This window comes from Amblyomma mixtum, chromosome 6, assembly GCF_055824585.1.
Source record: "Amblyomma mixtum isolate Tamu chromosome 6, ASM5582458v1, whole genome shotgun sequence".
Lineage (NCBI taxonomy): Eukaryota > Metazoa > Arthropoda > Arachnida > Ixodida > Ixodidae > Amblyomma > Amblyomma mixtum.
The window spans coordinates 52538890-52563683 of NC_143017.1; the positions used below are offsets into that span (position 1 = coordinate 52538890).

The 24794-nt window shown below is 49.3% G+C and overlaps 1 protein-coding gene across 5 annotated transcripts in view; it reads left to right on the top strand.

Moving 5' to 3' along the window:
- enc (R3H domain containing protein encore) overlaps positions 1-24794 on the top strand; it is a 75569-nt gene that overhangs the window by 40542 nt on the left and 10233 nt on the right. For 4 of the 5 annotated variants that reach the window (XM_089547944.1, XM_089547946.1, XM_089547945.1 and 1 more), the window contains 9 exons: positions 1022-1260; positions 3093-3222; positions 6391-6650; positions 9724-9966; positions 10912-11002; positions 11911-12262; positions 13349-13499; positions 16647-16872; positions 20366-20569. In XM_089547944.1, the coding sequence (XP_089404070.1) occupies positions 1022-1260; positions 3093-3222; positions 6391-6650; positions 9724-9966; positions 10912-11002; positions 11911-12262; positions 13349-13499; positions 16647-16872; positions 20366-20569 (1896 nt within the window). The remainder of the gene's footprint in view (positions 1-1021; positions 1261-3092; positions 3223-6390; positions 6651-9723; positions 9967-10911; positions 11003-11910; positions 12263-13348; positions 13500-16646; positions 16873-20365; positions 20570-24794) is intronic. The other variant, XM_089547947.1, reaches the window with a different exon arrangement.

Consider the following 24794-nt stretch of genomic DNA (forward strand, 5'->3'; position numbering starts at 1 on the left):
CTCGCATTTAGCTGTGTGTGTTTGTCTGAAACCTGCTGCTGGTAGGTGGCCTAGCTGCTGGAAATTGCAAAACCTGCCCTGCTAGTGCACATATTTGCATTTGGCCTAATTATGCAAATTGGCCGCTTTTGTTTGTCCACTAGGCAATGGGGAAAAAAAAGAAAAAAATGTTTACCCCAATTTTGCAATGTTTTTTTCAGGCCCTTGCATCTGTAGTTGTGTTCGTGACCTAGAGTTTGTGCCATGCGTGCCTCAAATGGCGCATTTAGCACAGCATGTAGCTGTCACTGGCTCTCACATTACACAGACTGTGCAACCAGTGGTTAGTTTCTAACGCCAAATTTTTTACAGCATTAGCTCTTACAGCTCGACACCCCCCCCCCACCCCTTGAAATCTTGTAGTCATGAGTGGCATGATCATTGGACCATGTGTATGGGAGGACTTACCGTATTTACTCGCATAATAGGTGCATCCCCAGTTTGGTCGTCAAATATCAGATTTTTTTATTTCCCCGCATAATAGGCGCGCGCACCTCGAACTTGGCACTGTGATCAGTGCTGTATTTACATGACTGCAAGCTGACGCCCTCCCGCCTCCCCCATTTCAGGTGGAAAAAAAAAGAAAGAAAAAAAGAAATACACGCACATTCCATAACCCAAGCTTATTTTAACAAAGTTTTTTCTGTACTGACTACTAGTCCTCACTAGTGTTGCTGCCGTCGCAGCTGCTGCAGATGTAGAGCACGTACAATGACATCGCGTAGAACAGCCGGACATGCTGGGACGGCATGCATTGAGTGTTGATGATGCCTGCCACATGTGTTTCATCCGTGTGGGCTAGCCTGTTCACTTCTGTATGTTTTACGCTAGCCTTAATTGGAGCTTTGGGCTTGACCGACATCATTTGCTTATTGTAGTGAATTTCGTGAAACTACCTCCTTCTTCCTCGCAGGTTTTTTGCTTGCAGAGGTGGTAGTCCACCATTACTGATGGCGATGTTCCATTTTTGCTCTCTCCGCAGACTCTTTCAACGTGAGTTCGCTACCGACGGTGGTGCAGGCGCCGCCGCCTGTGGCGACTCCCCCGGTTGAGGTGCAGCCGCTTTCTTCTTCGGCTGCACCGGAGTCCGCACCTGCGGTGATGACGCAGGGTGCTGAAGAGGCGGGCCCCGTGGCTGCCCCTCCGCCTCCTCCTCCGCCACCAGCACCTCACCAACCGGCCACTACCCCCGTGCCACGACCACAGCTCTACGTGGCACAGGTGAGCACCTCTCATCAGTCATCCCCGCACTTTTGCGTTGCCTAGTGTGTTCTTTGTGAAGCAAGGTCTGAGTATTTATCAGTTTCTTTTCACAAGAAGTTCGAATTCTTTCTCGTCTTTTAATTACTGCTCTTGCAGATTCAGTTTGTCCGGAATTTGTAGCCTTGTTGGGTGTGGTTTGGCGTCTCCAGCTGAAGATGATGCAGGTTTGAGTGAGCAGCTTTGAGCTAGCAGCAGTGGCCGTGTGTTCTGGTCTGCCGATAACTGCAGTTCCCACGTCTGCCCTTGCTTACTTGCTCACCACTTTGTCGTCACGGTGATAGTTACTGTGTCCCCAATTCCTTACTACTGCTTCCTGATAGGAAGAAATTATATTAGTTTGTTTTAGCGCTGTGGGATCGGATTCCATGAGGAGCCATCTGGACATGCATATTACTGAGTCCGCTTGGCGCGTCCATGTAGATAGCTTCGAGGGGGGCAATGTTGGGACTGGGTTAGTGACATCGGGGCCTCCGGATTCGTGTCCTGCCAGAGGAAATGGAGATGCAAAGATGCGGGAAGACCAAAAGCTTTGTGTACAAAAGGTTACACCTTGCAGGTTGTGGACAGGAGAGAACCAATGCATGTTGGTGGTGCCCTTTTTTAAGTTAAGCAAAAGTACCCCAGGCCCCCCACATTGTCCCTGTGCTACCATGTCACGTGAAGAAGCTATGGGATAGGGTCATGAGGACCACCTGGGGTAGAAGGGCATCTTGGCATGGGTTTGTTTACAAGTGGCCGGCAGCTCTTTGGAGGCTGCTGGGAACAGGCCACTGTGCTGGTCGCATTCTTCCAAGTTGCTCCTTGCATAACATTCACGTGGCGTTACATGTGAGTAAATATGGTAATAAAGTACTATGGGGAGCTTCGCTGAGAACGTGTAGTCTTTTGCCTCATATTTTGACCCTTCAGACAGCGAGGCTATTGCCAGCGTGAGGCTTCATGCTGCTGCCGAATGCTGCTGAATGCAGCCATCGAAGAAGCAAAAGTTGCTGAGAGAGCTTTGTTCACCGGTGTTGTGTGCAATATGTCGCATCAGATTGAAAAATGCTCTGGGCAGACATCTCGGCACTCTAAAGGATGAAATCGCAAAGGCAAAAAAGCAAAAAGGGTCAACACTGAAGCACTCGGGCTTTTGCACTTGCTTTCACTGTTGTTCTGTGCATGAAATAAAGAGGTGGGGAAGGGGGGGGGAAGCCTGGTCAGGCAGTGAAGGTTTTGTTCAACTGGCTGTAACCTATGGGCTCTTGATGGGCTGTTTGCATCTTCACTCTGTCCATGTCTGAACAGTGAGTTTCTGTATTGATTAGACGTAAATACATTGAAAAAGCTTGCTTCCTGGAAAAATCGTCTGAAACGACTGCACACGATTAAAGATGGTCTTGTCATTCAAGGTAGTGGCATGGCTTCGGCATTGGCATGCTGAGTGTTGTTTGAAATTTGGTGTCTTCTACCATTGCAGCTGCCCTGTCTTGAAGACCAGTGGCAATCTCCATCGATGAGTAGCAGTTGCTCTGTACATTGGAGCAAGCTCACATGGAGCTCTGGTTTTGCACTGGCCAACTTCGATGATCTAGTGTGAAGCGCAAAGGCTACCATGTTTCTGTCCACAAATTCTGAGGGCAAAAAAATAAAAAGTTTCAGATTTGCAGAGCTTGTTCCACTTTTTAGTGGTTTCAGGTGAGAGATAATCAGCCGCGTGTGCTTGCCAGCTGAAATAATGAAGTGCACAGACTTGTCCCGAACTTTTGGCTGTGCGTCTTTTCTTTACGACTCAATAATTCCTTTTGCAGCTGCCGTGGGGTGCTGGCCCCAGGGAGGCGGGCGCCCTCTCTCTGCCCCCTATGTGGCCGCTTGCGGGGCCCTCGATGCTGGAAGCGGGACCCCTGGCTCCGACAGGGCTGCTGCTCAACCCCCAGGCTGGTGAGTGACGCACACTGTGTGGGGAGATTCGTGCCTCTCGGGAGGTACCGGGAGCAGCTGTAGAGGGACGCCGAAGTGAAAGGGGACAAAGGGGACGACTCCATCCAGTTTCCAATTTTTTGTGAAAGTTGGATGTTTGGCCCCTAGTGTCTCGTTTCGTGTCCATTTGGCTACAAAAGACATACCGTATTTACCTACTCGCGTAATTTGTGCAACTCCATTTTTTTACCCGGATTTTTGAGAAAAAAAACTTTTACTCCCATATTTTGCACTCTCGGCTGCTCCAGACCATCAACAAGCGCGCAGTAGCGCTTAAGGCAGGCTTGGGAAGATCGGCGTAACCGCATCACTGTTTCCCCCAGCTCGCTCGTGCTGGCGGTACCTTTTCCGGATGAACAGTTGCACGCGCCTGAATCCGAAGCTACTGAACTGTTTGCTCCTTTATCGCCCGTTATCTCCTTTCCCTCCTACTGCTCGCTTCACGATTGTATTGTTGCGTGTTTATTGCTTTGAGCTGCTCACACCTCATCATGCCATCCTCCAAGGAACTGCATAACGTTGGGCAGGGCGGGAGGGGATACAGTAAAATCTCGCTTACCCGGATCTCGATAACTCGGAAATTCTGTTAACTTGGACACGCACCGCGTCCCGGCAAAAATGTGTGTAGTTCAATGGGGTTAAACGCTTGTTAACTCGGCAGCATTTAGCCGCATATTGGTTAACTCGGACAACCCCGAGAGAGAGCTTTGCTGTCTCTGCCTTCACGCTTTGCTGTTATGGCGCCCCCCCCCCCCCCCCCCCCCCCCCCAGCGAAGCGGCAACAGCAGCCGGCCAATAATGACATCATATCGGAAGTGCTCGGCGTGGAGGAGAATGAGTGTCCCGATGATGAAAATCCAGATCAGCCGCCGCGACGTCGCACTGTGCGGGAGGCCACCGAGGCTCTCGCCGTTCTAGAGGAATTCTGCGTAGAATCCCGTGACAGTGAGCGTGCGAACCATCACCTGATGGGGTTGAGAAAGATCATTGTAGCGCAGATTCCGGCGACGAAACAAACGAAAATAACGCAGTTTTTCAAGCAATAAAGGTATGTTCATGCTGCGTACATTTGTTTCTCGTTTTCTTGGTACATTCGATAATCCGGAATTCGGTTAACTCGGACATTTTTCCCAGTCCCGTGAGATCCGGGTTAACGAGGTTTTACTGTATATGGTATGCATTTTGCATTTGGAGGTACGTGTTTGGGGGTCTACATGGAAGTGGCAGTATACAGTATATATTGCGTGCTATTACCTTTGGAGCGCTTTTTAGGACGTGTTCAGAAAATTTTCGTGTAATTAGTGCACCTCCTTTTTCAGGCCTTAATTAAAAAAAGAAAACACAAATTTGCGAGTAATTATAGTATATATTGCCTAGAGTTTTGGGGTTGAAAAGGGAACACTTCACACTGCTCAAATTAAAATGGTGGTTACAATATCACCGAGGTAACTGTAGGTTCTGTAATCACCAGCTGAAAGTGGACGGCAGTAGGTCTAGCCCAGAGGCACAGAAATGAACAACACGCTGTGGCAGCAACTGTGCTGTGCCCACTGCACAGAGGGCCCGAAAAGCTAAGATGGTGCAAAAGGTAAGAATGCAGAACTACCAACTTGACCAATTCGAGCGCTCTGTTACGGTGCGGTGTCACTGGACATCAACTTCGGTTCCGGAGATACCGTGCTGCTTACACCTTTCAGTGGTCTAAAAAAGATTAGAGGTGAAACGGCAGTTATTTTAAGTACCGTGATGAAGATGAAGCACATACTGCGAAGCGTTTTCAGTGGCGCATGTGCGTGGGGGCAGAGGGCATGCTCACCATCTCCTCGTGCCTACTCGTGCTGGCGTGCCGATGAGAAGTCTCCATCTTGAGCACCGCGACATGCAACGTTACGAGGTTGGTCTACGCAAGGACCCACCCTAGAATTATTCACGCTGATTTCTCTCTTTCTTCTAATCTCTCTTCCCCAAGCTTTGCACAGCGGAGCGCCCCGTGCTCCTTTATTGAGCATAGGTGGCTTTGTCGTGGCGTGATTGTGACTGTGACTGCGTCCTTGACTGTGTGACTGCGACTCTGTCTTGACTGCGTGACTGTGACTGTGTCCTTGACTGAGTGACTGTGACTTCTGGTTTTTTCTTGTCTTGATTATGTTTTTATTTTTCAGATTTTTATTTTGTGGCCGGCGCTCGGTGCTATCTTTGACTGTTACGGTGACAATGACTTTGCAGTGACTTGGGTTTTCTCTTTTTTTATTACTATTTTATTTTTATTTATTCCGCGGACTGCCCGCTGTGCTTTGGCTATCTGCCTGCGTCTAACTTATTATGACGAGCCTTTTGTTTTCTTTTCTTATGAGTTTTTTTTTAATGCTCTGTTTTTGCTTAATTTTTTTTTCTTCTTTGGAACATTTAGTTATTTTTCATTTATTTTGAATTGGCGTTAAGCCTGGCAAAGCATTGCTGGTCCAGGCATCCTCTCTCTTTCTTTTATGTTTTTTTACCTCTTTTTTGAGAGGACCAATAAAAGGGTAAAAGGGTACCACCTCCTCTGATTGGTATATGACGGTGTGCCGCGTGCAGTGCTCCACTTCTGTCATGTGCACAGTGCCGTGGCTTCCTCTGGCAGTGTTAAGATCGTGCTGTCACGCGTTCGCAATGCAGTGACCGTACGTAGCGAAGTGAGGTCGGAGAAATTGCGGCATCGGACGCGACGTGTCCGAAATTATGGACACGGTTGTACACTGAACTCTGCAGGACGCTTCCCCGCTAGGAAGTGCAGTTTCACAAGGCAGCTTCTCTACAGAACGCGCAAAGTTGCGTGGACGCTATCTTGTCGGGTTGCATTTTCTTGTATGGAAACATTTGATATATTTTACCTTTTCTTGGCAGTCCTGTGCCACTGCACCTGTGCCTTTGAGTTCCATTGTGTGGGATCGCTGGCATTTGCAGTCAGTGCAAAAGTTGATCTTAAACGAATCAGACACGAAATAGTTAGTCTTAAGGAGACATTTTTTTTTGCATTGAATGCTATGGGGAACCAACCTAATGGTCTCGGTTGCTCACTTTATCCTAAAATTCATCTTATGCAAGAATGCGTCTTAATGGGAGTCTGCCATTTCTCTTGCATGGCAGTTGCCGGTGTGCCGTTGATGTCGCCAGAGATGGCAGGAGGGCTGGTCCAAGGGGTACGGCCGCGGGGTGGGCCTGCACCCCTGGGCAGTGGTGGCCTGCTGCTGAGCCCTCTGGGCCCTCCTCCGCGGGGGCCGGCCCCTGCCCACCACCACCACCACCACCACCCCCACCAGCAGCAGCCACAGCAGTTGGTGTACCTGCCCTGTGTCCAGCCTGCCACCGGCCTGGAGCACCGCAAGCCTGGTCTCCTGGACACACAAGTGCGTCATCCACCGTCCGTGTTGCCTGTGTCACTTGAGAGGCAGCGCTTGGGTAGTGTGCCAAGCGCTAATGCATGCAGCCTGTTGTGCTTCGTTTTGCATAGCAGTGGTCACAGTGCCACTGCACCTCCCCTTCTTGCTGCTGCTGCTGCTTTGCGTTTTGTGCTGCAGAGTTCTGAGCCTGTTTACTCTGGTTCTCCATCTTTACCCCACATGGAATTTTCACTGACTTTCCTTTCTTAGTGGCTCGTGTCGCCTTCTTTCCTCATTCGTAGCCACACTAGCTCTCCTCTGCACACTGCAGTTGCCAACCGATTTTTTGGACTCTCTAGACGCCATCGAAAACTCAAATTTCACCTTAAAAATCACTTAACGTCAACTTATAATTGCCGGTATGGTGGAGGATTGGGTGCACAGTTTTGTGCATATTGTGATGCTTCACATGACTCCTAATCCTCGCCTCATGTTGTGTACACAGATGACGGGCGACGACCGCTTTCATAAGCTCTGTGTTGAGTGGCTGTACTACTGACAGCACGTCACTGACGAAAATGTGGGCTGGGATGAAGCCCAGTCACGAAACTGAACCCACCGCTGCGGGGACTGCATTGCGCCCTTTGTACTAGTGTAGTAAAGTAAGAAGGAATCGACAAATGGCTGAAACAAATGCTCCTTCAGTATTGACTTTTGTAATAAGGCATAGCAACAATGGCTGAAAACCAATCTTGAAACCTCTGCGGCCATTCTTGTTTTAGTGAGCAGCGTTGAAACCGTGTTTGAGACGGCTGCATATCAGTGCTAGACGCAGCATCTGTGCTGTGCCTTCACCGAAGAGCTGAAATGACAGTGTGTATGCGTGTGTGTGTGGGCGTGTGTGTCTATGTGCGTGCGTAAGTGACTGGCTGGCATGGCGCACTGCTTATGGGTTCTCATCTTTCTGTCCAGCCTCACACTTTGCTTTACACATTTGTCTTTTGTGCACGAATATCATTATTACACGCTGCACGATGCAGCGTTTCCGTAAGAGGCAGATGGTGAGATATTTTTTAATACATGGGTGATCGCAACATTTGTGATGGCTCACTGTGGCATCAGTACCTCCGCATACAGCAGTGACTGGCCTTGAGGTCGCCGTCAGCCCACACCTTCGCCTGCCAGTTAGTCTGTGATAGTCAGTCTGCTATCACCGTCTGCCAGCAGTGAACGCAAGTTGTTGGGTCCAAGTTATCAGGCACCTTCTCTTATTGGTGGACAGCCGCAGTCGTTTTTCGATAGAACGGCAACAGCCTGAATCACGCGTATAAACAGTCAAAGGTTGTCTCGAGCGGAAGTCTGAATTACCCCTCGAATTCAAAGTTTGTTGCCTCTTCAAAATACCTGTTGACTTGGTGACAGTAGACTGGCCTGCACCACTTTGCACAACGCAACGGAAAGGACGGTGTCACATTCTTCATCACTTTTGGAATTAACAAATTTCATAGCCGCTCCATGAGATGCACCACTTTGAACAAATGCACATCGTTCAATACAGTTAGCACAGTCGCGCCCATATGTCAAACCACGTGACAAACACGTGGCTTCAGCAGGGACATGTTTCTGCACTTTTGCACTCGATTTGGCCGCTGCACCGAGAGCACTAGTGTCAGGTTACACTTGCACCGCAAGAAATAGCACTGCGCTGGAGCGGCACTTTTGTGAACTAGTGCAGAAAATGCAGCCAAATCAAAAAGACCTTGTACGTGTTATGTCCATTGAGAAGTTGACTTCTCCTTGCAGCTCACGTTCCTGGTGGTAGAGCTCACTATAGGTATCTCAAAGAGCAGTGGAAAGAAAACATGCGCTTTATTTGTGCCTTCATTCTGAATATAGCACAAGGTGCATTCTGAAGCAGATGATGTGAGCAAAAAAAAAAAAAAAAAAGGCCAACGATTACAGTTCTCGGTAATGTGATTTTTGAGCACAGCTGCTGCGATATTGGAACCGCATACGGAACACGCAGTACTGAACAGAGGTGGAGTTTTGGCTTTGACACTGCTCTAGCAGTATTCTCCCCCTCCAGTGTACCGTAAAAACCCGCGTATAATACGAGGTTTTTTTCCCATAATTAGCGTCCTAAATTTCCACCTCGTACTATTTGCGGATCCGAACAAAAATTTTCGAAGTTGCTCGATGTTTTGGTTTCGTTTTTGCGGCGTGGCTATGGCTTCGCTTCGCTATTGGCGCGTGGCTACGGCTTGGCTTCGTTACTCTCGACAAATGACGTCACGACGTCGTTTCTTTGTTGATCCGTTGGGTGCGCCGGGGGGTCGCGGTGTGCCGTGCGCCTGTTGACAACACACGTGCTAGCATGTAAGGCACGCTTCGTGAAGTGGATATTGTTTTAGAGAGCACGATGTCACGGTCTCGAAAACAGTACTCGGCTACTTTCAAGCGATTTTGGCTGCGGAGAACATCGGCAACGGTGCGGCCGGGAGGCAGTTTGGTGTCGTCGAAGGAAGCATTCGTGGATGGCCACAACAGAAAGAAGCCCTTTTCGTGTGCAGCGGAATGCGACAAAGCTTTCGCGGCCGTTTGATGGTTGTGTAAACAAACCGTTCAAGGACGCAGTCAGGCGGTGCTACGCAGAGTGGATGCACTCAGGTGAGCCTGCAGTGACGCCAACCGGCGGCTGAAGCGGGCTTAAGAAGTGCAGCATCTCGAACGCCCTCGATGGCACGGAAGATGAGTACATTTGGGATGATTTGTCGGACAAAGAAATGTTCGAAGAAAGCGCTACTGAAGAACAAAGTAATTGAAGTGAAGTGCGGGATACGATTTGAATAAATGTCTTCTATGAGCTTGTGTTACTCGTATTATACGCGGGTGAAACTTTTTTTCCCATTTCGCGTCTCTAAATCTTAGCCCCGTATTATATTCGGGTTCGTATTATACGCGGGTTTTTACGGTACTCCTCTAGCCTACTCTTGCCGCACCCTCCTCCTTTGCTTTGCTGTCTTCACTGTCGCCGTGCTTTCATCCTCCGCTGTGCGCATCACTCGCTCTGTCGTGGACTCATCCCACCGGTGCGCCGCAGGAACCCAGCTGTGAGGCAGTGGCCGGCCAGCTGGGCTCGCTCACCCTGGTGGGAGGGGAGCCAGCCGAGGGTCCCGGAGGGGCACCACACCACCCACAGGGGGGCTTCCTGGTGCAGGCGCCCCTGCACCCGGGCTTCCTGGCCTTGCCGGGGCACCCACCACCTCCCCAGCAGCAACAGCAGCAGCAGCCACACCAGACACCGCAGCAGCAACAGCACACAGCACCCACCGTCTCTGTCCAGGTACCTGCTCGGCATTGCAGCAGATTGCACCATGCGGTAGTTGATGGTGTGCCGTCCAATTTGAGGTGAAAGAATAGACTCTGGCAGGAGTCGTAATGCACAGAGCAGTTACGGGCTGCATGCCAAGGAAGGTGAAATTCAGTTGAAGGGCGTGATTAAATTGATTAAGCGAGGGAGTTTACTGGGATAGGGTGTCTGATATGGCGGCCTGGCTGGCTGATATGCACGGCTGGTAGCCACTGTCGCCACGGGCCAGTGGCAAAGCTACGAAAATAAAACTATGCGGCCGGACTCTGCCTATCAACAATGGCCTTCTGATCGTCAATCCTCCTGCTGTTGCATGCATATCATAGAAAGGTGCAGGAAACAGTTTAATATGCAGGTCGGATCTGACAAGTATCTGGAAAATCGCATACCGTGGCTTTCATACCTCGAAACAGCGCCACCTCAGAAGACGTCGGAATTAACCGATGCCAACACTGGGTCGTCCGAATAAATAAGCTTCCGCCGCCGTAGACTTACTTGGGCGTTTTGCGGGTTTCTGGTTGCAGACTGAATTCACATAGTTTTCGAATTAACAGGGACGAATGACCCTTATTGCACCTCTTCACATCTGCAGAAACCACTGCTTTGCGAGCCGCAGTGATATTGCAGGAAATGTTGCAGTGGGCTTTAAAGGTATCCTGTCAGTGTCTTTAAAAAGACAGCACACACAATGTGTGGCTGGCTCTAGCAGTGCGAACATGTGCAGAGCATGCTGTCCATGTTGTGTTTCTAGTCAAACATTATAAGAGTTGAATGACTGCTGTTGTAGTGCGGGATCACAATAGCGGCAGACCTCTGCGTGAGCTACCACAGTGCTCTTTTGGCATCCTGTTAAATGTAATAAAGTGCAGGGTTGCCTTCCATCAGCCTGCGCCACAATTATGTTTTCTCCCTGCCCAGGGTCCCATCTACTATGTACAGCCAACGCCCTTGACAACATGTGGGCGCAACTATGTTTCTTCGGTGCCTGAAGCTCATGCCAGTCCGCAAGGTGAGCATGTATCGTTTGACTACTGTGATTCCTTGCAGTGCTCCCTTTGCTGGGCTGCATTAAGCTGTGAAACAGAACTGTCATTGCCATTCCAGCTCTTGGAGCTGGCTTACTTAAGCGCTGTAGTGCATTGAACCGACGTATCAGCGGTTAGTTTTTTTTCATGCCTGATGTGACCTAAATGCAGCTTTGATGGACAGCTTAGATTTACACAATCTTTGACCAGGACCGCACTAGCAGTTAGTATTTTGAGGGTTTCCATATTAATGGCAGTCGAATTAATGAGATGTCACAGTAGAGAATGTGTGTGTCAGGTGTCCTGTGCACATGATATTCCTTTCTGCAGCTTAACTGCGCAGGGTTTTCTGCACCAGAGTGGTGCCTGAGAGTTGAGTTAGGAAGTACACATACATAGAAAACCTCCATTTTGTGGAAGCCAAGGAATGCTAGAAATTTACTTCTTGCAAACAGTGTTTGCCCTTTCAGTGAATTCGTGCCACCCGTCTTTCAAATCATTTGGACTTTTCAAGCCACCGTGGTGGTTTAGTGGTTGTAGTACTTGGCTGGTGACCTGAAAGATGTGGGTTCGGTGCCGGCTGCAAAGGTCGGTATATCAGTGGAGGCGAAATTCTAGAGGCCCATGTACTGTACGATGTCAGTGTGTGTTAAAGAACCCCAGGTGGTCGAAATTATCTGGAGCCCTCCACTCTAGCGTCCCTCATAGCCTTAGTCACTTTGGGACCCTAAACTCTTGAAACCGAACCAAACCAAACCAGTTGGGCTTTTGAAGTGTTTGTAGGGTCAAACCAATTGGGATTTGGTCTTTGAGATGTGCAGCCTGATGATGTTGTGGGAACCTTGTGTACCAGTGGCAGCTGCGTGAAAGTGGCTTCCCTCTGTGATTGCAGTGGGCCTTGCAGCAGGGCACCAGGCGGGCACGCTGGTTGCCGGCAGCCCAGCCGGGGGTGGCTCCTACCCCGTGTGGGGCTACTACGCGCCTCCACTGGCTGCCACGGGTCTGAGCAATGGCGTGGCCGAGGCAGGCCCTCCTCCCGCTGCGGCCTTCCTGGGTGCCTTTGCTGCGCCCTTTGCGGCGGGGGGACAGGGGGAGCCCTACCACCACCACCACCACCACCATCATGCCACCTCACCGCCCCAGGCTGCTGCCCCCCACCCCCAGCACCAGCAGTTGGTGCCCATGTACCTGGTGGCCACCAGCCCTCCCGCAATGCCCCCCCAGCAGCCACCCCCACCAGCCAGGTAAGGGGACGCTGCCATTTGTGGCCTCACTGTGGTGGTGTGACTGAGCCTTCCTGTTCCTCGTTTTATGCCAACTGCAGTAGAACCTCGATTAGACGACTTTCAGGGGCCCTGTGAACCTGTCGTGTGATCAAAAATCTCGCACAGTTGACGCATTAGTGTAATAAACGCGTCGGCTACTCTGGCTTTCAAAAAATAAAGTTCTTCTCCCCGCGCGTTATAAAAGCGGGCGCTTTCATTCTGCGAAAATTAGTTCTGAGACTACGCTCAGCCGGGCTTTTTGGCGTCTGAAAAGGCGGCTTTAGACGAGGTGTGCGAACGCTACCGTCCCTGTGCGTTAAGTAGATATCTCATACACCTCGAAAAACAGTGATTTGGATGACACACCTGAAATATCTGCTCCGCCCCTTCAAGGACATTTTGCGGTGCTCAGTACAAACATGCCAGCAACATGTCTCTCTGTTCAGACTTCCAGGAATCTAGAACTGCTGTCACTCGGCGGCAGAAGTGTCTGTATGAATTCACATCACAGAGAGAAAAAAAAAGAAAAACGTTTGTCTGCAACGCAAATGCGTCGGCAGCACGCTTGTTGCAGGGATGTGTGGCCCGTCGGGTGACAGCGCACCGTTTGCTCCTAGCTCGCTCGGTTTGCCAAGTCCAACATGCTGCACACTGAAGCCACAGTAGAAAGCGCTTTTGAACTAGCTGCCAGTGATCATAGAAATGTCTAATCTTGTTACCTACTGTCCAATAACTTCGTGCTGGTGTGAACATACAGTTGATCCTTTGGCAATGAAACTCGTGGAAAAACAGGCCAGGCGAGACACTTTGCACTGACGGCCACGGAGTCCGAGCCGTCGGCAGGACTGTCATTACAGGCTGTCATGCATTCAATCCCATCGTTGCACACGTCTGTCTTGATTCCGACCTTTGCAGCCCTTGCTGTGTGATGCATGCCTTGTAGTGGTCTGCTTGTCAGGCCCCCCCCCCCCCCCCCCCCTGGATTGCGCAGATGTTGCGGGGTGTAGTGCATGGCACAAGTCACTGTCATAGGTAGGAGGTAATGTGCCCGTGTGCTGTCTGCAGCCTTCCCCTGCGGTACCTGCGGCCCCAGACGCCTCCGGCCAGCACACCGCAGGCGCAGCAGCAGCCCCTGGTGGGCTACGCCCTCTGCTCAGCTGCACCACCTGTTGTGCCCCCACAGCATCCACTGCCGCCCGTCGTCACTGCCTTCCAGGTGGGGGGGCCACGCCCATTGTCGGGGTCTGTGTTGTCAGGGGTCTGTTGATTTAAACCGGTGTGGAGCTACTATCGCTTTCAGTTCTTTGCCGCTGTGAGGGGTGGGGTGACTTCACTCTTTAGAGCACTGAGAAACCATAAATTTTTGCTTTGCAATTAGGTAAACATGCTATTTATGCAGCATTAGAGGTAAGAATTCATTCGTGGCTTAGAATGCTTGAACTTCACTACTGATCGCCGGATACCCACATTTCAAACTCTAAACACTGTTTTTGAAATAACATTTGTTACTTCAGCACTCCGCCCTGTCTCCCTCCTTGTTCTTGCATTACTGGTGTTAGGAGAGTGTGGTGGCGGAGGGTCTAGTTCCGGGTTATGGATGTCACAAGAGGGCGCTAGTGGATTGCCAAGTCATCATCGTCATGAGGCGGAGCGGCAGTGGCAGGAAGATGGGAGAAGTGCAATAAAGGTTGTTGGCGTAGAGTCCATGTGTTTGGGAGTTGTGCGAGTGTGTCACCGCTGAAGCGTGACACTGGGATGGTGTTGAATTGCTATCACTGTCAGTACTTTGTAGCACATATTTGTGAGCATAGACTAAGCATGTATGAATAGTGAGTTTCCCATTCGAAGTGAATAAATAGGAAAGGAGTAGTGGATTTGTTCGAATAGTTTTGCGACTGGAAATACAGCAGGAAAAATAAAAAGGCACTTCATTAGAGCTGAATAGCGTGCGCCAGAAGATGAGCTTTACAGAATTCGCTAAGGTAACTGAAATAAAAAATGCAGAAAAATTATTTTATCTAAGCTTAGCGGCCTAGCACATTATTCAGTGAGGAGTAAGTTCACATAGATGGAACTTACTGCAGTGTGCATCAAGAATTGCTTCCGTAAGGCAGAGTTTATGATCCCGGGAACAGTGGAAGATGCTGTCGAACACCCATGTTATCGGACACATTTAGATTTGTGGCAACACGTCGTCGATGTGCAGCAAGCCCGACCTGATGTTGCCTGGTCTGGATGACTTCGTTGGTGAGGATGATGACGGTGACTTTGGAGAGCGATACACTGAAGAGAATATTTCGATGCGAAGTATGAACACTCTCCCATTGCTAGGAATCTGACGAAGACGATGACAAAGAGGCCGACCTACCACATCTGCCTTGCAAACTTCTGTCGCAGTTGGTTATATCGTGTCCCTCAAGCAGCTTGTGGGTAGCAGTGCTGTCGGGCTGCTCTGGAGAGCTTGGAAAGTGCCATAATAGGGTCTAGTTTCAATAAACATTTTATATTTTTAATTGTAACATGGAAATACCACTTAGTACAAACCTCGGATGCAACAAGAACACAATCCGCGTGACCATCAGGTTCGTTTTTACGGGGCTTGACTGTAGTCTAGTTCCCAGTGTAACTTATTTACACCTCAGTTGCGCTTTGAGGTACAGTCGGGGACAAAAGTCTCCAGACCACGTGTTCCTCTAACGAAGCCGATAGCTCTGCTATTAGCCGGCGGCTGGAGACCACACTTGTGGAGGTAAAAGTTAAATTTTTGTTCTTTCATCTGCACAAGTGCGGTCTCCAGCTGTTGTCTGATAGTAGTGCTATAAGCTTCGTTTGAAGAACACGTGGTCCGGAGACTTTTGTCCCCGACTGTACATGGTGGTGTCCACCCAGCATGTTACTCCTTGGGATGCATTACACAGCTGTCGCTGTACCCTCTAAATTGCTTCTACTAAATGCTTGTACAAAGCAGTTACGGCTTTTGCTGCAAGAATAGCTTTCAAATTTGCGCTAGACAATGTTCAAGCAGCAGGGAGTCAGAGTGCGCTAAGCATCATAGCCTCAGGCCCTTACCTTTACCTCATTACCAAGTACCGCATTAGCACGAATACAGCACGGCTACGAATATAACGCCAGTTTGATTCCATGTAGAAACCAAAGCTTTGTATGAACACGGCATCATCTTCCATAGCCTCAGCATCATTCAAGAGGCAGTAGTTGAGGAACGCGCTCAACACAGTCAAGCACGGCTAAACGGCCCATGCAGTGGCGCTGCACCCCCGCTTCTTGCTGCTGCTCCCCGATGCTTTGCACTTCTGTTCTGCAAAGGTTCGCCCTTTGCTTCTCTTCCCTACTCCTCACTTTTACTAGCTTTCATTTCTGAGTGACCCATGCAGTCTTCTTTCTGCGTTCATTTCCTGCTCCACTTTTTTTTTTTTCATGTGTGCCACACACTTTGTTTCACAGCACCAAGGCCTTCCAGAAGGTGGCTTCTTCTTGCACTCTCTAGCTTGGTGGCGAAGTCATCTCAAAAAAGCTCCATTTTATCGTCTTCGGTATCCATTTGCCTCCGGGTGTTGGCCTCGCAATCTTAGACTTCGCGCGTGCTGTGATGTCATTTTTCCACAGGAAGTATGCGACCATGGCCAGACGCGCTTTAGTATGGCTGTTTCTGGTAAAATTATCTTCACTATAAATGTAAAAAATGTACTTTGTCTGTGGAAGGCGAAATGGGACCGCAGTTTCATGGCACATTTTTGCTCATTGTAACCAGGGGATCTTTTATGTTAATTATAACCAGAAACCAATGAAGTAATATATTTTTGGAATCAGAATTGCATGGAAAAAAGTGGTAGGGTTTTTGTGTAGTTAAACAGAGTAGATGTGCGAAAGCATTTGCCTAGCCTGGTTGGCTCATGGTTTTGCTTTGCCACGTCCTTGGCGTGTCTGCCGGCGATATTAGTTAGACGGTAGTATAAGTTGATGAAGATGAAAATTTGCTGTGCACAGTGCGTGAGTGTGTCGCAGTTTAATACGAGGCGTGGTGTGCAGGGGTGATAGCATAGTGCTCTTGTGCAGAGGCCAGTGAAGCTAATCTGTTGGTGCCACCACGGGTTTGAATCCCAATTTGATCGGTTGGTAGCAGTCGTGGCAATAATTATTTTTTATTTATTATTTGGCTAAGGTCACCTTCAAGGTCAAGCTTCGCACAAACTTGGAGAGCTGGTCAGACCTCGTGAAGTAGTGCCTTTGTAATAAAAGTTATGACTTCTTGGTACGTTTTTGGGATTTAATGTAGCGGTTAAAGTGTGTCAGGTGCGTAAGTGAAGGTGTGACCTGTGGGGGGTGGACTGCACTGTGAACGCAGTCACTGGTGCCGTGCGTGGCGGCGCGGCCTGCTGTGGCCACCAACGCGGGAGCCGGTCGTGCCTCGTTGGTTGGGCCCGCATCGTTTGCCGTGGGCCTGCAGGCCTGTGGCATGGCGAAGGGCGCCGCACCCTTCCTGGGAGCACACCACACGGCTGCGGCACCTTTCGGAGACGGTTCGGGTGCAGAAAGGGCGATGGCGTCCGGCGGAGATGCTCAGTCCCTCGGTGAGTGAAGGTTCCTTCCTTCCTTCCTGTGGCAGTGTGTCTCTGCTGATAATTTTTCAGTCTGTGTCGGATGGGACAGTGCAGGTGTGAAAGGCACTGCATTAATAGAACTAGAAATGGCATAGCATTTATGTGCGCTATTCATTTGGTGCTGGTTCCTTTCTAAAGCACATAGCTGCAGCTGGGAGCTTCAAATATTAATGAATCGTTATCGTGAAAAACTAGTGCACAGGCACCGTCATATGTGTGCATAAAAAAAAAAGGTATATGCTTGTGCATGTCTCTGTGTGTCACACGAAGAGAAACTCAATGGGCCAGTCACAGTCATTATGAAGAGAAATGATACTATATAACATTGTCTGCAGTTTCGTTGCGTTCACAGTTGAGACCACTTAGGTACAACAAACATTACTGTCGTGCACCATTTGTGTGTTTTATCCCAATGTTCATGAGCAGTGAACTGGACATATCGTATTTACTTGATCCTAATGCAGCCTCAATTGTAAGGCGTGCCTGTTATTCAGGGTCAGGAAAAAGAAAATTGCAATGACTTCACTTGTAACACACACCAGATTTTCACGCTTCGATAAAGAAATATGCACGTTTGGCCGCCCGATTGCCACTTGCCTCAGCACACAAGATCACCTTATTTTGATGTGTTAGCTTTTCTTAGCTTGTTCCTTGGCACCCTTCATCTGTGTCCACATTGCAGCCTTCGGCAGCACGCCAAGATGCTGCGCTTCGATAACATCATGGCGAGTTTATCTTTTGACGGGAGTTCTGGCAGGACGGGACAGTTGGTGGTGGTTGCACGCTCGGCGTGGTGCTGCCCAATTGCGTCAATGTGTGCCTAGAAAGCCCCTGTATGCAAGGTCGTCATTTTTTTTTAAAGCCCAGATGTCACAGTGAACTTCGCATGTCTTCACAACTAACATTTCCATGTTGGCTCTAGTCCAGGTCTTTCACTTGCTGATGGGACACTTAGTTGCTTGCTAAGCGTCCCATCAGCAAGTGCGAGACCATGACTGCGGAAGGCGATATTCATAATATCGATGCCCAAGAAATACCAAGCCACCATATTTGTGATGCTGACGGTAATATGGTGTTGTTGGCATAGTTTCGCATGTTAGAATGAGTAAATATGTTAACATGTTTCTGGCATAAGACATCCAACTTTGCATGCCTTTTTGGACGTGTGTGAGTTGCCATCAGCCCAGTGATGTTTTGGTGCTGGTCGGCATGTTCAGCATGTCCTTGTCTGCTAATTTTCTCTTCAGGTAGGAAATAACACGAGCAGCATGCATGTTGCAATCAACAAGCCGGTCCATGCTTTGTTTTTAGTTCTAATGTGTTGAGTGATAAAATGCCACCTTTAATTAGGGTGCATATGGCAGCCATTTGTGAAATCGGTGCTAGCAGGTGATTAGGTTTTGTCAGAAGGTCATTTTGCTTAGCGGTGACCATCAACAGCCTTTCATAGAGGGTTACTTACACCTAATCTGCGTATAGGTGTCCCGTGCAGCGGCGGCAACTAACTTTCACATGCAGAAAACGTTCCGCGCCATCCAGGCTTCAGTATTAGTGTGAGTTAATTTTTTGGCCTGATAAAATATAGTAAAGATGCAATGCAAAGAGAGAGAGCCGTTTTGGGGAAACTCATGTGGAGAAGTCTGGTGGCTAAAGTTAGCATAACTATGTGGCATTACTCCATTCTGCCCTAGGCAGAGAGCCGGGCAAGTGCGCAGATTTGGTGAAGTAGACTTGTGAGTTTTTTTAACTTATAATGCTTAATCTGACTTGAAAAGGATCTAAGATTAGTGTATGCAGCACGGGTAATGACTGGCACTCCTCAATGTTTCCTTGAGAAGACAGCCCTGAGAAGTGACCTCTAAATGTGTGAAAGCTGAGGTGATGTTGCGCTTCAGTAGCAGACTTCCTTTTATGCGAAGCATATTAACGTAGGTTTCGGGCCTTCGCGCGACGCCTGGCGGTGGCCACCATTGACCTTGAAGTGAGATCACATGATGTGACGTCACGTGATGACGTCACACCAGCTGCAGATGGGGCCTCATATCGCGCTGTCGGACGTCGCCCGGCGGAGGCCTCCACGCTTCGGTTCGCGCCGTCGCGCGCGACGCTGCGGCGGCGCCACCATCGCTGCATCACGTGATATGTGACGTCACGCCAGGGATGAAGCGGCGCGCGCCCGCCGTCGCGTCAGTCTCTGTGCCCGCAACCGCGCCAGCGTCTTTGCGCCGGGCGTGTATGCGGTCAAGATGCCTCCAAACGCTAAGGACGTTAATAATAAGAATGGAAAACGAAGGCTGCTTCGCATCCACTGGGCTTAACCTTGATAAGCCTCCAACTTTTCATCCTTTATTTCCCCAATAACCCATATCCTTTTCATGGTCTTGGCGCAGAATGTGAAGCCAGCATCAATATGAAGACTACTCATTGCGTGCTTGCATTCAAAACGGGAAGCTGGGCTAGTTGATGGTTCATCTTAATACGATGAATTGCTAGAGAGTTTTGTGTCTGCGGATCTTCACTCTGTCTGAGATGCTGTGTTATAGCTCTAATGTGGATGGTCACATTGTCTCTGTCGGCAATTAGTGAGTGTTTATTATTAGTGGGCTAAGCTGTGATTGCCAGTAGTTTCTGGTGTGCAACCTGTTTTGTCAGGGCCAGTTAGCACATCTTCTGTACGTGAATGCACAAGAAGGGAACATTCCTCCCACTTAAGGGCACTCGAAGGTGAGGGCACAGGGCCTGTGTGCAACGGCTCACAGCAGGCACTTGCTGCAGTGGAGGTAAATTGGTTTTTGAGGAAAGGAAATGGCGCAGTATCTGTCTCATATCTCGGGGGACACCTGAACCGCACCTTAAGGGAAGGGAGGAAGGTAGGAGTGAAATAAGAGAGAAACAGGTGCTGTAGTGGAGGTTTCAGAATAATTTCGACCACCTGGGGATCTTTAACGTGCACTGATATCGCACAGCACAGGCGCCTCTTGCGTTTCGCCTCCATCGAAACGCGGCCGCCGCGGTCGGGTTCGAACCCGGGTACTCCGGCTCGGTAGACGAGCGCCTTACCACTGAATATGACGGTGTGGTGGGAGTGGATTTGCAGATTCACCTGTGAAACGTAAGGTGCAGCTGCTGCAGAAATTCGTTCAAGACCGATCGCCCACCAAGGTTCCTCTATTCTGTCAAGGCTATCTGCTGCTGCTTCCTCTTTCTGTTCTTCCCAGGCTCACCTGGACGACATGGGTAACCTGTTATCCTAACTACATTGCCGTGTGTGTGCAGCATCGTACAGTGCAAGTGCAAAAAAATGAAAATGTGCCCTGCGAGCCCGCATGCATTTCTATGTTGAAAGTGCTTTAACAAGTGCTGGAAGAAGGATTATCGGGTGCAGTGTAAGCCACGTTTGATATCAAATTGGGAGTATGGCGAGAGAAGGCCTCACATAAGCTGAGGGTGCCGTGTTGCGCAGGATGCCTAGGGGCATCTGGTGGTGAGGACGGGCAGCACCAGCAACACCACCAGCAGCAGCACCAGCAGCAACAGCAGCAACGTCACCGCGGAGGAGCTGGCCGCAATGGGTCGCGGACTCCAGCTGCTGTGAACCAGCCTCCCTCGACTGTGGCTGCCATGGCGGCCCTGTACAGACACTCGCGGGGCCTCTCCTTGCTGCCAGGTGTGTTGGATTGAGGGCCCGTGTGTTTGGCAGAGAGAGCTGGGAGCGCACTTGCTCTGGCAGTGCTCGAAGAAGACTGCATTTCTCATCTTGGAAAGAATAGTGTGGGAAGTGGAAAAAAATAAAAGAGAAGTCTGCAAGACTGACTGCCATGCCCTGCAGATGAGGTGGCCTGCCACTGATGCTTGCTTTGGTGACTGGCCTCTACATGTTTCCCTCAATTCTCTGGCGTCGCGTGTTACCCTGCCTCTGCGTTAGGCAACACTAATGGAAAAAGCAATTTTTGTGAGAATCCTTAGTGTATATATGGCGGGCATCATGCTGGCCGGACACGTTGTCACCCACAGAGATGTGAAATAGGCCTGCAACATGCAGGGATCTACTCTGGTCATCCCGCGGTGTGGAGGACATGCCAGAGATGCGCATGGCACAAACATTCACAAACGGCACCGGTGGTGGTTGACTTCACGTCCTTGCTCGGTCGAAGTGGGAAACTGCACGCTACCGCGAAGTTCTCAGTGGGCATCGATTCTGGGGTTCGCTTTGTTGCCAAATCAGAAAGAGGCGGATCGTCCTGGATAACCTTTTTCACTCATGTTGAACTGTCTCCCTGCTGTGTGATTCCTGGTCTCCAGCGCATATACAACAGCACGCAACTTCAGTCTTGCATCGTAGCTTCTCCGCCTCGCAGGCAGTGTCATGTTGACTAAGAAGAATGCACGACGTGCGCAAAGCCATACGGATGCGAAGCTGAAATCAAAACTTTTGAAAACGTCTGGACTGGATGCGGCAGGGCACTTCATGCCGCGCCACCACTTTCACTGCGGTTGTGGCAAGATTTTGAGATTTTAGCCACAGGATAACATTTTAAAAGTAGTTTTTTAACATAACGCGATCCACGTTCCAGTACCGTGGACCACATCCGCGGTGAGCTGTCTGCGCAGCGTGCAGGTGACCCTGAGGAGTGCAGACCTGCCACTGCACGGCATAGTTCGGTTCTCGTGGAGGCGGATAGTGCAGCGCTGAAACTGTAATAACTTTATCCTTTTCCTGTTTTACTTATCAGTTTTCTTTTCTGTGTAGTTACTAGGAATGGCAAAAGATGGCGCGTGGTGGCACGTAAGATTTTGCCGAAAAAATACGGTATATATCTGCGTCAAACGCTCACTTTTCTGCGCCGAAAGCTGCTCCAAAGTGACTTCGGGAAGCCACATTGCTGTAAGCTTTACATGTAAGTTAGAGCAACTGTACACCACCATGTACTGAAAAAATTACGCAAATAATTTGGCCAATATCAGCATTGTAAACTTTGGATTTGGTTTATCATGTGAAGCTAGATTTGAACCGGTTTTCTCGCAATAACTTTATTTCTGTTCTGAATTCAGCAGTAAAACAATTGGAACATTCATTGTGTGCAATCTGGGACAATACTGTCCTTCAGCAACATAAGCAAGTAAATGCCCTAAGTTTCTCTGCGAATGCATTCTCATCCCTTGGGTTTCTGTCTGCACGAAGCAAGCTGAGTTGAGTTCCGACTGTGGGGTTCCACCACTTCCCAGTCGTTCCTTGCCCACGTTCGACGGGACTTTCGAGGCATAGGCTACCTTTCCCATGCGGTGCGCCCCTGGAAAGCTGAGCGCTATGGCCAGGGGGACCGCCTGTTCCCATTGGTTTGATCGGCTGGGTAGACCGGCGGCCACGGGGATCAAACCCCCAACCTTCCGAAGCCGAGGCGAGCGCTCACACACAAGGCCACGGCTGCGGCTTCTGTCACAAGCGCTGACGTGACAGCCTTCTTTTCTTGCGCTACCACTTTGGCAGCGGAAAAGGAAGCTAGCGAGAATGTATGGGATCTGGAATTTATTCTCCGTCACTGTAGCATTTTAAATCCATAATTAGTAGCGAAACGGTGGACAGACAGGACTCAAAACATCCCGACAACCGCTAATGACGGGTCTAATGATCCCTTCATTATTGTCGCCATTTTGGGTTCAGATCTTCGGCTGATTTCTTCATATCTTGTGTAGTCGATTGTAAAGCAGTGCTGGAAAAGGAATAAATGAAACCATGTGTCCAAGCTATTAAGCTCAAGGAGACGAAGAAGGTTCTTGTGAGTGGATTTGGCTCATTTTGATAGCAGGATCCGGCTGATATTTTTAAATGGGATTTGTGTGCAGGTTTTCAAGGTGGTGTGGAACCCCTTTCGTTATAGTTTTTCCAAAGGAAAGATGTATTGAGTTACTTACTGTTATAGTATAATTTGGCTTAGTTTCAGTTTCTGGTAGGGGTATGCGAATTGTACGTTTTTGAAACCGAATCAAAAATAAATATTTTTGCTTCAGTACTCAGTAGAATACGAATTAAATAATGAACTGAGCAAATCAGATATGAATCGAATGTTTGTACAATTATTCACTATTTGTGCAAACATTCTTATGAAACAGCAAAGGCCTAGCGACAGCGGCTTAGCCCATGGAGTTAAACATGTATCTGTCAAAAGGCTCACTACTGATCTCCACTATGAGGCACGCTGCACAAAGTCAGCATATATTAACTCGATGTCTGTCATTTCATGTGCTTAGGAAAATTACCATTTGCTACTGACAACGACACGGCGAAAAACCTAGTGAGGCATCACATAAGGCAGGGGCAAAAAAATTCAGGGGGGGGGGGGGGGGGGGGGGGGGGGCACTTTGTTGACCTAAAGTGCGGTGAGGCGAAAGCCTTAAGCGCGGTGTTGCTGCTTGTGTCACTGATGTGTTGTTAAGATGTTAGGCTTCGCCTGTAAGAGTGAAACGCGACAGCGTCTTGCAACGCTGCCAGGGAGTCCATAAAACGCCATCGCCCGTTCGGTTGTACGCCTTGCTTGTCGGTGAATTGGTTTTTGAGGAAAGGACATGTGTCTGTCTCGCATATCTGGGTGGACACCTAAATCTCCCCATAACGGGAATGGAGGAAGATGGGAGTGAACGAAGACACCGTATTCACTAGTATTCACTAGACGCGCCTTTGTTTATATTCCAAACCATCCAGCTGGCATGGCAGAGTGGTTAGCATGCTCGTCTCCCACTCCGGAGACCGGGGTTCGATTCCCGAACTTGACCAATTTCCTACTCGCTTTTATGTATTTATCTGGCCTGACTAGAAGGGTTAATTAGGCTAATTGGGTAATTAAGCATTTAACTAACCTCAGCCCCACTTACTTGGAGCATCACTATACGATCCCTTTATTTGGTTGCATGGTTGCTAACCAAAGTATAATCGGCCCCGTTTGAAATTCGCGCACTGTGACGTCACGACCAATTGAAAAGCATGACATTTCTGTCGACAACTCCTGCTTACAACAATGAGGCATTAAAGGCTTCCGCCCTAAAAATTGGGCCATGATTACGCTTCTCGGTAAGGTGGCTTTCGAGCGCAGCCGCTGTGGTACTCGAACCATAGGGGGTTGCATACGAAACACGCAGTGCTGAACGGAGGCTGCTCTGGATTTCGAATTGGGCAGTGCGCACGGCGTTCTGCCGCTTATGAACCTTGCCTCAGGCGAATGGCCAGTGCGCTTAGAGAGCACGCTACTGCGGCGCCATCTCTTAGGAGTGATGCTTATACTTTATTGATAACCCCATCGACGAGCAGGCAACTGAGCAGGCTAGCCTTCCCTGCTCTTCACGCTGCCGCCATTCCCTCTTTCTCTTCTTTCCTCCTCACTCCGTCTTTGCTGTCACCGTCTATTCTCCTCTGCGCGCGGTTATGTCGAGGCCAAGGCACGCTGCTCAGTGCAGGAACGGGCACCGGAGAGCTGCGCCCTAAAACAGGTCCAAACATGACACTATTGAGTAAGAAGTAAAAATGTGAGCAAGAAGATTGCAGGAACTGAAGGCATGCTTAAATACGAAAGTAAAAGTTAAAATCGTGCCGTATTAAGGAGGCAAAATGACTTGTTAGTTCTCTCTGGATAGTTGTTCTATCTGAGCAAGAAACATGTTATGAGGAAAAGCGTTTCACGAAGTTATTGCATCCAGAAAAAAAAAAAGAAAAGGATGTCAGTCATGGTGGGCGCAATGTTACCAAGGTTCAATTCTTGATGGGTGATTGCGGCAAACGGTGTGTGTCTTGAGTGAGGCATAGGAATGAAGGAGGCAGAGATGTGCTGTAATGAGGCAGGATGGAGGGCTTTGGGAGGAGAGCAATTATTTTTTCATGAGTAGTGTGGCATGGTAAGCCT